At 31.5% G+C, this 16,128-nt stretch overlaps 2 protein-coding genes across 2 annotated transcripts; both read left to right on the top strand.

Annotated features, from left to right (window-relative positions):
- The first annotated feature begins 3,241 nt into the window (after window positions 1-3,241).
- LOC146918519 (uncharacterized) lies at window positions 3,242-4,413 on the top strand. The gene has a single exon (XM_085720153.1). The coding sequence runs from the start codon at window positions 3,383-3,385 to the stop codon at window positions 3,977-3,979; it is 597 nt and encodes a 198-aa protein (XP_085576279.1). The 5' UTR covers window positions 3,242-3,382; the 3' UTR covers window positions 3,980-4,413.
- A 4,257-nt stretch (window positions 4,414-8,670) lies between these two features.
- LOC146918518 (uncharacterized) lies at window positions 8,671-9,627 on the top strand. Its single transcript, XM_085720152.1, has one exon. The coding sequence runs from the start codon at window positions 8,672-8,674 to the stop codon at window positions 9,260-9,262; it is 591 nt and encodes a 196-aa protein (XP_085576278.1). The 5' UTR covers window position 8,671; the 3' UTR covers window positions 9,263-9,627.
- The last annotated feature ends 6,501 nt before the right edge of the window (window positions 9,628-16,128 follow it).

The raw sequence follows: 16,128 nt of genomic DNA, 5'->3' as shown, positions 1-16,128 counted from the left end.
TTAAAAAAGAAATTACAGAGTGAAAAACCGAAAATGACCTATATCATAGGAGATAAAACAATATTAACCTTTTTGTAAAAAAAAAAACAATATTAACCTTAAACTAATTATTAATCTTGCTTCTTCTCATCTCAATAAAGGAATATTAGATTCCACTTTGTATCTAGCCTAGATCCCAACGTCCTTTTCTCTTTGGTCCAAAAAGAAGAAACCATGCTCATTCCTATTACAATAAGCTCCAAGAATCAAATATAATACGCAACCTAATATCTAGCTTCAAGAGATTACCATTGAATTAGTAAAAAATAACAATTCTATACAAATCTTAAATCCATTAAGATACCCTTCAAAAAATTTCTCTTTTGCATAAAGTAGAGAGGGCTTTCCATGTGTTCATAGACAAGCACGGATACGTATACAAGCCACATATACAACTATATAATAAGCAATAAAGTTTATAAAGTCCCTTTTATCCCATTCTTTACTAATTGAAGCAACTATTCCAAGTTTTCCTATACGATAAACCAAAGCAACATGTCTTTTTTGTCTTTATGAAAATGATTCCACTAATGCCACTTCCACTGCTTTCAATATTTCTTTATTGTATAAGAAGTGGACAAACCAATCCACTACTACCTAGAAATAGTTTATCACTAAATAACGGTCCCTTGTCAATGCGACTATTGTAAAGTTTGCTAGATATGAGAAGTCTTATGTCTTCACAATTATTCCCCTAAATATAGGAGTACTTGTTTAATCCAATGTGTGTTTTAATTTTCTTTATTATTTTTTTAATAATACCACTTCATTAGGTTATAGTGAGACAAGTGTGCATATCAATGTCAAATTGAATGTGATTGATGTTCAAAAAAATGATATTGATGTGACTACGTGTCTTAAGTCAAGAATGATTAATGTCCATATAATTTGCATGCCATGTGTTGAAAAATGATTAGCTAATGCAAAAGTATATCTCAAAAATAACTCTAAGAATTAAAAAGGTTAAAAATATCACCAATATCTAAAAGCAAAACTTATGGTTCAAAGTGATAAGTTTGTTAGGTAATTGTATAAGTAAGTTACACGTTGGTTATGTGCATCAAGTATCAACTAGTTTATAATGAATCAATGAAAACAATGAGAGGAAAAAAGTGCCACTTATAGTGATTGCCTTCAATTATAGGGCACTACCATCTCAATTTCTCACTAACTTTTTATTAGAGTAATTTTATCCACTAGCTAGTGTTTTGCTTTTTGCTTTTTCTTTTGTTAAATTGCTACTTTTCTTCATGTATTCTTTTAACGTAAAGCTGCTAACAAATTGCACACAAGTTCCCCTAAAAAAATGGACACGACACGAAATTTTGTTTGTATTTCATCAACCAAATGCCCTGAATTACAATAAATGTCTATTTTTTTTTCGACAAAAATGTATGTGTCTACTTATAAGGAGCCCGAAATACTAATCTAAAAAAAATTAGGGGAAAAAAGAATTAATTGTTTGGATTTACTTCAATTTTATTTATTTTTATTTTTTGACGAAATATCTTCAATTTTATTTATAGCATCTAGCATGTACCAAAAATCTCCATCAAACAGTAAAGTAAACAAAACACCTTCAAATATCAACCCCCATAATCCTCGTATATATCTAAAGCAAACTAAATCGCCAGTCTTATACCAAGCTACAGCAATAGTAGAATTTGGAAGAGTTTCAATATTAATTTGAATCTCTAATAACAACATTAGTGGCGGAGCCAAAAATTAAAAACTCACACACACTCAATGGTGAGACACCAAAATTAACTTTAAAATATAGACGTAAGGCTTATGTTCTAATAAGTATTAGAAACAAAGTTGATCATCAAAAAACTAAATTACATATTTTAAAATTTTAAAATAATACTCTACATGTTTTGAGTGACTTGAAATCATAAATAATAGACTCATAACTAATATTTTCACTAACTTACCCTTCAATATAAACTTTCATGTTATCACTTAGAAACTCACCTCCCATCTTGTTTATCAACCTAATCTTGATAATCCTCATTACTGAAAATGATCTATCAGTTGTAAATATAGAAACCGGAAGAGTCATTATAAGGCAGAGCAATCTATCAATCAATAAGTAAATTTCATTGATGTTAGTTGCAACCAAACACTAGGATAATTCTTTAAATAGTTGATAAATCAACAATCAACAAGTGGAAAACAACAATGAAACACCTTTCAATTCAATAAATCAACTAATGTAAGAGGGTTTCCTTAGTATTATTATTTCATCCCAATTTTAATAATTTCCGCTTTATTTTCTGTTTTGAATTTTCAACCCATTAGAGTTTCATTAGTATTTAAACACTTCAATTGTAGCGAAAGAGGTAGTTTTTATTCATTCAATATTAATAATATTTTAAACGGTTTTCTCAAATTTTGTTGGATTCTGAAACCCTAATTTCACAGGTTTGTTTTGCGTTTGTTATTCCCGCTTCCGACAGCGTCGGGTGCCTGACAAAGGTGATAATGAATCACTCTTTCTCATACTTCTGTGGGTCAAAAACGGTTGACAAAGGCCACCATTCCACAAAACTGAAAAAGGACATATTCAAAACACAATTCATGATCAACAAAATCAGTTACCGATGAAAATTCATGCCATTCAAAACTGCCTTAAGACTATCTAATTTCAATCCCATATAACCACAAATATTATCTAATTTTTAACAAACGGTTAAAAAGGCTCAAGTTTTTGTCATTACTCATCACGTTTAGCACCAATTGAGGGAGATATTATCTTAGATGCAAATGATTAATATCATCGATATTAATTTAACATACATTTTATCTACATATATATATGTATGCGTCCTTATTTTTGATAGAAAATATGTACAAGTCTTTCTTTCAAAAAAAATAAATGTACAAGTCTTGAAGGAGTAAAAAATATAACTATCTATGTAAATAACATTTGTCTTTTTGCTCATGAAGAAAAATATACGTGTACTATTTTTCTGACAAGGTAAAAAATAGTGTGCTATTGTTTTGACCAAATTTTCAACTGTTATAAATAATTTGGCAACTGCGATATAACTGAATTTGTATGGCTATGAATAGTCAATGCTCATTCATTGGAAAAGTTGAACTTTTAAGTTAGGGTTGTTATCTTTGTACAATTAATTATAAATTGATTATAATCTAGTAATTCCTTAATGGATAATTATAATTGGAACCCCTTTATATACCACCAAACTCTAACTCTCCAATCACAAACAATATCAAACAAACATATCCCATATCTATCACACACACATTCACACATTCTTATTCTTTCTCAACAAAACGAAAACAACACAAACTCATCAAATCATTACAACAAACAACAATGGATATTGAAACAAACCAACCAATGGTAGTAACTAAGAAAGTATGGAACACACTACGTATAATTTTGCTGATGTTTACAAAAAACATAGCCAAAAGCAAAATGGTAGCAGAATTAAATCTCTTGCTAAAACGTAGCAAACTCGCCGCCATCAAAGCGATGGCCAACACTCTCACTTTCCGTCACCACTCGTCAGCTTCCTTCGTCTCTCCCCACGACTACGAGTTCAGCTGCAGCAACAGCCCCACCGTCATTAAATTCCACAACAAAAGTAAAAACCACCACCGCAGCCGCGACCACAAGTACAACGATGTTTCCACCATTCAAAAGGTTTTAGAAATCCTCAATGATGTTGATGCTTCTTCATTTTCTTCTCCTTCTCCTTTAGTGACATTTCCTGGATTTGGAAAAAGTCCCATTGGGAAAAAAATTAGAGTCACTGATTCTCCATTTCCTCTAAAGGAAGAAGAAGTTGATGATCATAGTCATGTTGATGTTGCAGCTGAAGAATTTATCAAAAGGTTTTATAAGAATCTCAACTTGCAACAGAAATTAGCAGCGATTCAATCACCTTACACCAACGCTCGTAGTAGATAGAACATTATATTTATTAGCCCAGTCAAATATCCACGGTTGATTTGAATTGATGCTCAGATTCAATTCAACTACCGAGATTTGACCGGACTAAAGGAAAAAAACGATGGACTAGTTTTTATTCTATCTATTTAATTAGTCACAGGTTACAACTTCTTTTTCTTTCTTTTCAATATGTATAAGCACCTTATACATTTTACTACTTTGTTAAGTAAAAAAGTCACGTGACGATGGTTTTCATATCACGTGATTTGATTTAATATGATGGTGTGGTTTTTTCTTCGCCCCCTCTTGGATCATGGTTTTTCAAGATGGAGAGGTGTTGGTGGTGCTTATGATGTTGGTCTTCTTGTAATGGAATAGTGTTTAAATCACATTATGGTTTTGGAGCTATGTAATACTTGTCTCTTTGTATATATCTTATGTATGTTTTTCCATTTTCTTGTGTTGATAGTAAAAAAAAAAGTTTTATTTTCATCAGTTATTATCAATTGATATGAATTAATCTTGCTTTCTCTAAAAAAAAAAAATGAATTAATCTTGCTTCTTCTAAAAAAAAAAGAAAAAAAGGATAAAAAATTTCACTTTGTACCTAGTCTAGATCCCACACATCTTCTCTCCTGTCCAAAAAGGAGAAACAATTCTCCTTCATATTACAATATACTCCACGATCAGATAATAGCTTCAAAAGATTATTATTGAATTAATACAAACAATTTATAAAAATATATTATGCACAAATCTTTTTTTTTTTCAAGAAATATTCTATACAAATCTTAAATCCATTAAGCTACACTTCAAAGCTCCTCTAAAAAAAAAACTCTTCAAAGCTTCTCTCTTTTGCATAAAGTAGAGAGGGCTTTCCATATGTTCATAGACACGCACAGGTACGTATATGAGCCACATATACAACTAGTATAATAAATAAATAAATAAATATAAACTAGAACATTAAAGTTTATAAAGTCCCTTTTATCCCATTCTTTACTGTTTGAAGCAACTATTCCATATTTTCCTATTCGATAACCCAAAGTGTTGTGAATTTGTTGCTTAAAATCACACTAATAAACATAGATGTGTAGAGTAAAGAAAGAATTAATCAAAATCAAAGTAGCTCAAAGCAACAACATCAACAACAACAACAAACTTAGATCTACGTGTGAAGCACCCCACAAGTATAACCAAAGCAACAAAGATAAAAGAGTAGTAAAAACCAACACTAAGAAATTTGTTTACCTAGTTTAGACAATTTTATTTTACATTTATGTGAGAGAGAACAACTCTCCAATCCACTATAAAATGTGTGGTACAAAGAAGTTTCAAGAAATTAGATCCCAAACTCAAAAAGAACAAACCCTAATTTCTATCTATTATTCAAGACACTCAAACCCATAATAATTCCTAAGCAAAAACAATAAAGAAAGATTTTTGATCCTTTCCCTAATGAGATCTTACTATCCAAGGTGTTTGTGAAGTGTTTCACAATTCAAGAATTTCTCCCAAAGATACTAAAACCATAGCCTTTTACCCTAAAAGTTACATCCTTTTGTTTTGACAAGATTCTCTCTTGAATCTCCCTGAAAAATAGAAGAATGAAGACTTCTATAGTACTCCAGACTCAAGCAAATCATGCCACGATTTGCTGGATTGCGTCACGATTTGGAGCGCATACCACATTATAATACTGAACTTGATCCGCAAATCGCGCCACGATTAGATTTCTTGGTGCCAAAAAAATGTGAATCAAAACCTCCAAATTTCAACACAAAGCAACTTGTCTTTTTTGTTTTTTAGAAAATGGTTCCACTATGCCACTCCCATTACTTTCTATATTTCTTTTTAATATAAGAAATGGACAAACCAATCCACCACCACCTCTAAATAATTTCACACTAAATAATGCTCCCTTAACAATGCGACTATTGTAAAGTTTGCTATGTATGAGAAGTTTTATGTCTTTACATCTATTCCCCTAAATATACAAGTACATGTTTAATCCAATGTGTTTTTATATCATTGAGTAGCTATTTCCTTTTTAAGCAGGAATACATGGTAACATATTCTAACTATGTCAAGATAATGTAACATCTTAGCCTAATTACTTTTAGAGGTTATTATTCATTAGTAGCATGTTCAGATACATGAGACATATGCTGATTTGGTAGTACATGAAACATCTGCACATTTAGTTAAAAATTCAATCTCGACCTTACTACTACTAATATTTGCTATTAAAAAAAGTTATACTGTCTAAAAATAGTTTAAAGAGTTGTGGTAGAGGTGTTGCATTACAATTTTCTGCTATAGATTATTTAGTACTTTTTCAGTAATTAAACTTTTATCATTTGCTTCGATAATTTTTCAATTAAAAGCAATGGGATATATTAGATATGCTGGTAAGCAAGAAGTGAGATTGTAAAAATTATTTAGAACTTTATCGTTTCCATCAATAAAAAAATTCAATTTAAATTAAGCAATGTGGTATAGGTTAAGAAGTGGGATTGTTAAAAAAAGAATTCCTCAAAAAGGAAGTGGGATTATTAAAAAAAAGAAAAAGAAGTTGGATTATTAAAAAAGCATAAAGAAAATTAAAACAAAATCAATTTATATACTCCATCTGTTCCTTTTCAAGTGTCTCTTTTCGAGAATTTTTTTATTCCTATTTAACTGTCACTTTCAAACTTCAGTGCAACGTTAAATGTTGTTTTACCAATATTAACATTAGTTATTTATTGTTATTGCACAGAGAGAAATATATGAAATGAGATATTAAATGAATAAGGTCATTATAGTAAAAGATAACTTATTCCATAAAAAATATTAACATTTATTGGTTGTCTTGATTTTTTTAAAATATTAAAATGTGAAAATTAAAAAGGAACGGATGCTTTGAAAAAAAAAAAACGGAACGGATGCAGTAGATTTCAATGAGATAGATTTGCACATCAATGTCAAATGGAATAATGAATAATAATATTGATGTGACTACGTGTCTTAAGTAGTAATGTTTTTTTTTTTTTTGAAGAACTAAGTAATAATGGTTATGTCCATATAATTTGCATGCCATATGTTGAAAAATGATTAGCTTATGTAAAATCAAAATCAACTCCAAGAATTAAAAAGGTTAAAATATCTCCATTGGCTAAAAGCAAAACCTATGGTTCAAAGTGATGAGTTCGTTAAGTAATGTATATGTAAGTTACACGTTGGTTACCTTACGTGCATATCAACTACTAGTTTATTATAAATCAATGAAAAACATTTAGAGGAAGAAAAGAGTCACTTATAGTGATTGTCTTCAATTATAGAGCAACCATATCTCAATTCTCAACAACTTTTTATCAGAGTAATTTTATCCACTAGCTAGTGTTTTCTTTTTGCTTTTCCTTTTGTTAAATTGCTACTTTTCTTGTTGTATTCTTTTAATGTAAAGCTCCTAACAAAATGCACACAAGTTTTTGTTTGTACTTACAATGAATGTCCACTCATATAGGGAGCCCGGAATAATAATTTAATAGAAAAGAATCAATTGTTTTGATTTACTTCGGTGTAATTTATAGTATCTAGTATGCACTGAAAATCCCTTTCAAACAGGGAACAAATCACCTTCAAACATTCCTTAAAAAAAATCACCTTCAAACATCCTCTGAACAAAAAAGTACCTTCAAATATCACCTGGAAGTTTGCCATAGGAAATATCGTGGCACGATGGAAAGGCATCATGACTCAACTAATAGATAGAATGTAGCACTATACTTGCGTAATAACTACAATCGTGGTATGAATGGTGTCTAACATGGCACGAATTCTCTCTAGATCTGACACTATATAAGACTTCATTATTCATGTTTTGAGAGATCTTGAAGAGAGAGAAATTTGAAAAAACCAAATGAGGGAACTTTAAGGTTGAATGTCTTTGGTGAGATTTTATTTCTAGGGTTGGAAAACATTTGAAAACACCTTAGGTAGTGAGATTTCATTAGAGGAAGTTTTCTCATCGAATTCATTATGAGTGTGTGTGACTTTAAAAATGGGAAGAAATTAGGGTTTGTTCTTTGTGAGCTTTTAAGCTAATTTTTTGTAACCTCTTTGTATCACTCTTATCATAATGGATCGAAGAGCTACTCTCTCCCCCATACAATGTTATTTTGGACCGAATTGGGTAAACAATATTGGTGTATCACTTGAAAATGAGTAGAAATTAGGGTTTTCTTTTTTATCTTTGTTTCTTTGAATATGCTTGTGAAGTTGCTTCACACTTGGATCTAGGTTTGTGTCACTTTGCTCATTAATTATTACTTCCTTTAATTTGTTCCACACATCTAAGTTTATTGGTGCAATTTTTGTTTGAATTCGCAACAAAACATCAAATTAATCACAAAAAAATAAATAAATAAACTTGTGTTTTTGCTCATGAAAGAAAAAGTAGTGTACTATTTTTCTGACAATGTAAAAAGCAGTAGTATTATTTTGTACAATTTTCAACTGTTATAATTTGGCAACTGCGATATAACTGAATTTGTATGGCTATGGTAGTCAATGCCCATACCTTGGAAAAGTTAAACTTTCAAGTTAGTGTTGTTATCTTTTGTTTTTTTGACAGGTAGTGTTGGTATCTTTTTAGAAACGCTTAATTATAAATTTATTATAATCTAATTCCTTAATGGATAATTATAATTTATAATTGGAACCCCAATGGAAATTGAAACAAACCAACCAATGATAGTAACAAAGAAAGTATGGAACACACTTCGTATAATTTTGCTCATGTTTACAAAAAACATAGCTAAAAGCAAAATGGTAGCAGAACTAAATCTCTTGCTAAAACGTAGCAAAATCGCCGCCTTCAAAGCCATAGCCAACACTCTAACTCTCCGCCACCGCTCGTCCGCCTACTTCGTCTCACCCCACGACTACGAGTTCAGCTGCAGCAACAGCCCTGCCGTCGTTAAATTCCACAACAAAAATAAAAACCACCACCATGGCCGCCACCACAACGATGTTTCCACCATTCAAAAGGTTTTAGAAATCCTTAATGATGTTGATGCTTCTTCTTTTTCTTCTCCTTCTCCTTTAGTGACATTTCCTGGATTTGGAAAAAGTCCCATTGGGAAAAAAATTAGAGTCACTGATTCGCCATTTCCTCTGAAGGAAGAAGAAGGTGATGATCATAGTCATGTTGATGTTGCAGCCGAAGAATTTATTAAAAGGTTTTATAAAAATCTCAACTTGCAACAGAAATTAGCGGCAATTGAGTCACCTTACAACACTTCCCGCAATAGATAGAACATTATTAGTCCAGTCAAATATCGATAATTGATTTGGATATTGATACTCGGGTTTAATTCAACTACTGAGGTTTGACTGGACTGGTTAATTAGTTAACCGTTACAGTTTTTTTTTTATCATATGTGTAAGCACCTTTTACATTTTACTACTTTGTCAAGTAAAAAGTCACGTGATGATGAGTCTGATAGCACGTGATTTGATTTGCTATGATTTTGTGGTTTTTTCTTTGCCCCCTCTTGGATCATGGTTTTTCAAGATGGAGAGGTGTTGGTGGTGCGTATGATGTTAGTCTTTTGTAATTGAATAGTGTTTAAATCACACTATGGTTTTGGAGCTATGTAAAACTCTGTCTTTTGTATATATCATCATATATGTATGTTTTTCTACATTTATCTCATAACGATTAAATGACACACGTTCTAAGATAAGATTTTGAATTTTATTTTACTCGTTGAATCTTGAAACATGAGTTGGTTGATCGAATGTCTAAAACGACCAGTTATTTAGCATGTATATGCGACGTTGAAAGGATGCATAACACCAATTATTTATGATGTTCAAAATCGAAAATCGTCCACATAACTCAAAATAAGTCGTGTCTAATGCTAACTCATTCCGCCTAAAAATCATAAGGCAGATGCCAATATAACTGAATCATACTAGAAAATCAGTGTACTATTATTTTTTAGTGTGAAATCAGTGTACTATTTATTTCTGACTAATCAGTGAAAAATTCACAATGATATTCATTTGTAGATAGAATTTTCAACTGAAATAATTTGGCAGTCAAACATTGCTATATCACTCAAATTTTATGACTGCCATGTAACTGAATTTTTGTATGACTATGGTAGTCAATAGTCATACATAATTATACATCGTTGTACTCTAGGAGTCCTTGTATATGAGCTGTATTTAAGACCCATAGACATATCATATCCGCATAATGAAACATATAACCGTTGGGTGTAACATTTGCAATAATAATTGTCCAAGAAGAATTGTTTCTTTCATTATTCCAATTAAGGTAGATATAGTTGTTTAAGGTACCAAAAAAAAAAACAGAGAAATTTTTAATTATTTTTTAATTATTGAGTTGTTTAAACTTTAAGCATATTTTGAGGGATTATGTCATTCCCATTAATTTCCATTTTATCGTTATAAATTAACCTCTAAAGATAAATAAGTGAGGTTTTCGAGATTCGAACCGCGACTCTGCATATTACAATTGGTATGGATAATTCACTCTAATATGCAGAGTCGAGGTACAATCAAAGGAAACATTTACAAAGTGTAAACCGACCAAAAAACAAATTAAACGCACAACAAACCGTCCAAACCATAGGTTGTAACGCCACCATCCACAATCCGAGATGCTTCAGATTATATAATTTGAAATCTTCAAAGATAGTTCGGATTATATAATCTAAATCATCCCAAACTGTTTTAAAACTTGAGGTTTAAAGAGTTTTATATATATGGTTCATAGCAAAAAAAAATTAAACGACACAATTCAACAGCATAAAACAACGTAATAAGATGAGTGATGTAAAACAACATAATAAGATGAGTGATGATATAAGTTCATCACTCATATAAGGTGTTTCAAGATATTTTTTTGAGCTTGATAATGCTATCATACGAACTGACATAGGTCTATTGGTAGAGCAGTAAGATTAAGTTCATGACAACCTCTTGGTGTTTAGATCTACTAGATAATTTTTCATAACTTTGTGTTTTGTTTTACATCAGATGAGCCAAACACATCTATTTATACAAGTTTTTGTGCATTGTGAACTACAGAAACTGTCGATGCAATATGGACTACCGAAAAATCATGCAATATGTGCTTCCACCATTGGCCTTTGATACAAAAAATGACTACTCTAATATTTTAAGGGGCTTAAATATGTTATTCGTCCCTGCAAATAGGGGTCGCTTAAAATTTCATCCCTGCAATCGCTAATCCTTTTTTTTTGCCCCTGCAAAGTTTAATCAGTTAAAAATTCGTCCCTTGACCAAGTTAATGACTGCCACGTCATCAAATTAACAAAATGGCATGGGAATTGACGAAAATACCCCTGGCTTATTTTTTTTTTGTTTTTTTTTCCTTCAAAAAAAAATTCAGTTTTTTCCCGAATTTTTTTTACGATTTTTTCCCGAAAATTTTTCAGTTTTAATTTTAACAGTTTTTTTCTGAATTTTTTTTTTACTTTTAATTATTTTTTCAGATTTTTTTAATTTAAAAAAGAATTTTCAAAATTTTGAAAAAAAAAATAATTAGCCCAGGGGTATTTTCGTCAATTCCCATGCCATTATGGTAATTTTGATGACGTGGCAGTCATTAACTGGGTCAAGGGACGAATTTTTAACTGATTAAACTTTGCAGGGGCAAAAAGAAAGGATTAGCGATTGCAGGGACGAAATTTTAAGCGACCCCTATTTGCAGGGACGAATAACATATTTAAGCCTATTTTAAGGGTTGTTTGAATGGTTAAAGGGAAATGTGTCACTTTGTAAATTTGCACCATCCGTGCAGAGGTAAGGTTAATCTGTTTGGGTGTAAGGTTGACCATCAACCTCTCATTCTTCCTAGAGAGAAAAGAAACCTTACCCGTGCCTCCTTCCCTCACAAATTTAGCATTAGGTGTTTAATAATATTATTTTTTTACAAAAGATGTTTAATAATTTTGTGAAGTAAGTTTCAATGTTAATGTAATGTAATAAGAAATATATGATCTATCAATAAAATGAAAATTTGATTCATTTTTGTCTCTTTAAACTAATTTTATTTTTGGTCATTTTCAATTATGTCTTTTTAATATTATATGTCAATGTTGTTCTAAAAATCTAGGCAATATTGTTAGCGTAACTTCAAAGCTTGTTCTTCAAGCTAGGGTTTCTAGGGTTTTGATTTTATTGCAATTGAGAGAATAAGAAGAAATAGAGAATGAGGAGATTAGAATTATGAAGTATGTGTTCATTTAGGTGTGAATCACACAATACAATTGCTTTTATACAAGGTGTTGTTGAGTTGCTTGAGAAACAAGTCATCTCTCAAACCCTAACAACATAATGCTAAAATCTAGCAAAAATGTAACTACTTTCATAACAAACAAAACTAACTTGATTACTATGTGATCTTAACCAAACAAACTTGATTAAGTCACTAATCATTTATTCTAACTTGAATTAACAAACTAACAAATACAAGGTTCCAGATTGTAAAATCAAAAAAAAAAATCACTATAAAAAGTTTTCGATTATATAATCCATACAAATGGTAATTTGATAAAAAATAGAACGTGTGAAAAACTTATAAGGCAAAAAAGATAATACTTATTTTAGTCTTGTCCAATACCAAATTTAGATTGACATGAATTAGTCTAGACTTCTTCTCGAAAAAGGATAAGAGATTCCACTTTGTATCTAGCCTAGCTAGATCCCACACGTCTTTTCTCTTTGGTCCAAAAAGGAGAAACCTTGCTCCTTCCTATTACAATAAGCTCCACGGATCAGATATAACACGAAACCTAGTATAGCTTCAAAATTTTACTATTGAATTAGTAAAAAATTATATTATAGTTCTATACAAATATTGAATCCATTAAGATACCGTTACAAAGCTTTTCTCTCTTGCATAAAGTAGAGATCAGGGCTTTCCATGTGTTCATAGACACACCACATATACAACTATATAATAAATAAATAAATATAAACTAGAACATTAAAGTTTATAAAGTCCCTTTTATCCCATTCTTTACTAATTGAAGCAACAGTTCCAAGTTTTCCTATTCGATAAACCAAAACAATTTGTCTTTTTTGTCATTTAGAAAATGGTTCCACTCCTGCCACTTCCACTGCTTTCTATATTTCTTTTTTATATAAGAAATGGACAAACCAATTCACTACTACCTCTAAATATTATCACACTAAATAAGGGTCCCTTATGGCGACTATTGTAAAGTTTATACATATGAGAAGTCTTGTGTCTTCACATTTATTCTCCAAAATATACAAGTACTTGTTTAATCCAATGTGTGTTTATATCATTGAATAGTCATTTCCCTTTTACAGAGTTATATAAAAATATGTTTTAATTATTTCCAGATAATGTGACAATCTTAGGCTAACTACTTTTACCAGTTATCATGCGCCATTCACGGTGTTACCATAGAAAATACATTATTTGAAGATGATGATGGCGCAAATACATTATGTGCTTTTAACGCAACTTAAGCGGATTCAATGGTCATTGCTAACCACTTTTGGTCACAAATCTTTGGAGTTTCTTTTTCCGGTAAATGTTAGTTACATTTCTCTATGTTATTTGTACCAGTAAGTAATTGGTTTATGGATGAGTGCTCTTGGAGTAGTCGGTCTGACCCTGAACCTACGTGTCTACGACTTCGTTTCTTAAGAAATCCGTGCAACGGAAGATCCTGAATTTGAGACTTTCTACACCAAAAATATTCTCTTAAATGAAGGTATTCGTGCGTGGAAGGCAGCCCAAGAACAACCTCATGAAAGCTTTATACTCCCTGCGGAGGTTCTACCACGTGGAAGCGCTCTTTAATGGAACTTTACCTTTAGCTAGTCGTGACCAAGAAACTATTGTTTTTGCTTGTTGGCCTGCCCGACTTCTCAATTTATCTAATATTAAAATTAGTTAGTATTTTTTCATTAATTAAGACTTTATCTCGTTTCTTTCAATAATTTTTTTTCAATAAGCAATGTGATATATATTTCATGTGTTGGTTAAAAATAAGAGGGATTATATTTGTTTAAGAAAAATGTGAGATCATTTAAAAAATAATTCCTTAAAACAGAAATGGGATTATTAAAAATAAAGAAGTCGAACTATTAAAAACAATAAAATCAATATATATTTATAGGTTGTTACGGTGAGACAAGTTTGGATATCAATGTCAATTGGAATGTGATTGATGTTCAAAAAATGATATTGATGTGACTACGTGTCTTATGTCAATAATGATTGATGTCCATATAATTTGTATGCCATGTGTTGAAAGATGGTAAGTATATATCAAAATTTGAGTAATGATATTTTGACATCCATTTGATGACAACTTTGTTGACAACCTTGTTTTTCTCACTTCTTATTGGTCAAAAACAATGGAGAGAGAAAAAGGAAGAGAGAGGATAACAACATCATGTGAGTATGAGAGAGAAAGTTGTTCAAAAGTTGTCAAAAAGTGGTTGTCAAAATATCATTTCTTTCAAAATTTTAACTCAAGAATTAAAAAGTTTAAAAATATCAACGATGGCTAAAAGCAAAACTTATTGTTTAAAGTGGTGAGTTTGTTAAGTAATTGTATATGTACGTTACACGTTGGTTACGTGTAACAAGTATCAACTAGTTTATAATGAATCAATCAAAACATTGAGATGAAGAAAGAAAGAGCCACTTCTAGTGATTGCATTCAATTATAGAGCACAACTATATCTCAATTTCTCACCAACTTTTTATTAGAGTAATTTTATCCACTAGCTAGTGTTTTACTTTTCCTTTTTCTTTTGTTAAATGGCTACTTTTCTTCATGTATTCTTTTAATATAAAGTTGCTAACAAAATGCACACAAGTTTTTATTTGTATTTCATCAACCAAATGCGCACGTACAATGAATGTCTACACATAGGGAAGTCGAAATAATAATTTAATAAAAAAGTAATTGATTGTTTGGATTTACTACAATGTAATTTATAGTATCTAGTATGTACCCAAAATTCCCTTCAAACAGTAAACAAATCACCTTCAAACATCACCCGCACATATCCAAAGCAAACTGAATCGTTAGCCTTAAATCATCTTTCGACGATAGTAGAATTTAGAAGAGCTTCATTACATTAATTGATCTCTAATAATAATATTAGTGACGAAGCCAGAAATTTAAAAGAAAAGAAATATGGGTGAGCCACTAAAACTATTTTAATATATAAACGTAAAATTTATGTTGTAATATATAACATTAAACACATAGTCGGGAGGATGGTTTAGCCTGATCTTTTTTTTTTTTTTTAAGTCAAAAGTATTTTGATGATTTCCGCTGTAAATTTTTTTTTTTTTTTAGGGTGGGTTCTAACCCATCTGGGCCTATACATATCTCCGTTACTAAGCACAATACCCTGCATATCATTAAATCGGGCGACTATCATCATCATTAACTTTCTAAAATGGTGAACGGCGTGGGTTAAGAAATAAGGGAGTTAAAAGACTTAGAATTATGTTATATTATCTTTATGTTCAACATTAAGTTATAGTCATCCAGTACCGTCCAAATGCAACAAAAAAAATTCTCGACAAGAAATTATTCTCTATCAAAACAAGACTAGTTATTAGAAATCGTGGTTGGGCCTAACACAACCCCACAAAACCGGCTTGTGAGGTGAGCATTGCCCCCACTTATAAACAAATTGTCAGGCCAACTCCTAACCGATGTGGGACTCTTAACACACCCCCTCACGCTCAGGATTGGACGTCTGAAGCGTGACCATAAATGACGGGTAGCCTGGGACTCTTAACACACCCCCTCACGCTCAGGATTGGACGTCTGAAGCGTGAACATAAATGACGGGTGGCCCGATAACGGAAACCTGACAACAGGTGGCCCAGAATCGTGAAGAGGCTCTGAGGTGGCCCGATAACGGAAACCTGACAACAGGTGGCACAGAAATAAATGACGGGTGGCCCGGGACTCTTAACACACCCCCTCACACTCAGGATTGGACTGGACGTCTGAAGCGTGAACATAAATGACGGCGGGTGGCCCGATAACGGAAACCTGACAACAGGTGGCCCAGAATCGTGAAGAGGCTCTGAGGTGGCCCAGAATCGTGAAGAG

This window comes from Medicago sativa, chromosome 6 (genome assembly GCF_051527215.1).
Source record: "Medicago sativa cultivar Bolivia chromosome 6, Bolivia_mono, whole genome shotgun sequence".
Lineage (NCBI taxonomy): Eukaryota > Viridiplantae > Streptophyta > Magnoliopsida > Fabales > Fabaceae > Medicago > Medicago sativa.
This window is presented reverse-complemented; position numbering and strand designations above follow the sequence as displayed.

What these genes read in the sequence shown, in the direction of transcription:
- LOC146918519 (XM_085720153.1), top strand. Translation starts at nt 3,383, where the DNA reads ATGGATATTGAAACAAACCAACCAATGGTAGTAACTAAGAAAGTATGG.
- LOC146918518 (XM_085720152.1), top strand. Translation starts at nt 8,672, where the DNA reads ATGGAAATTGAAACAAACCAACCAATGATAGTAACAAAGAAAGTATGG.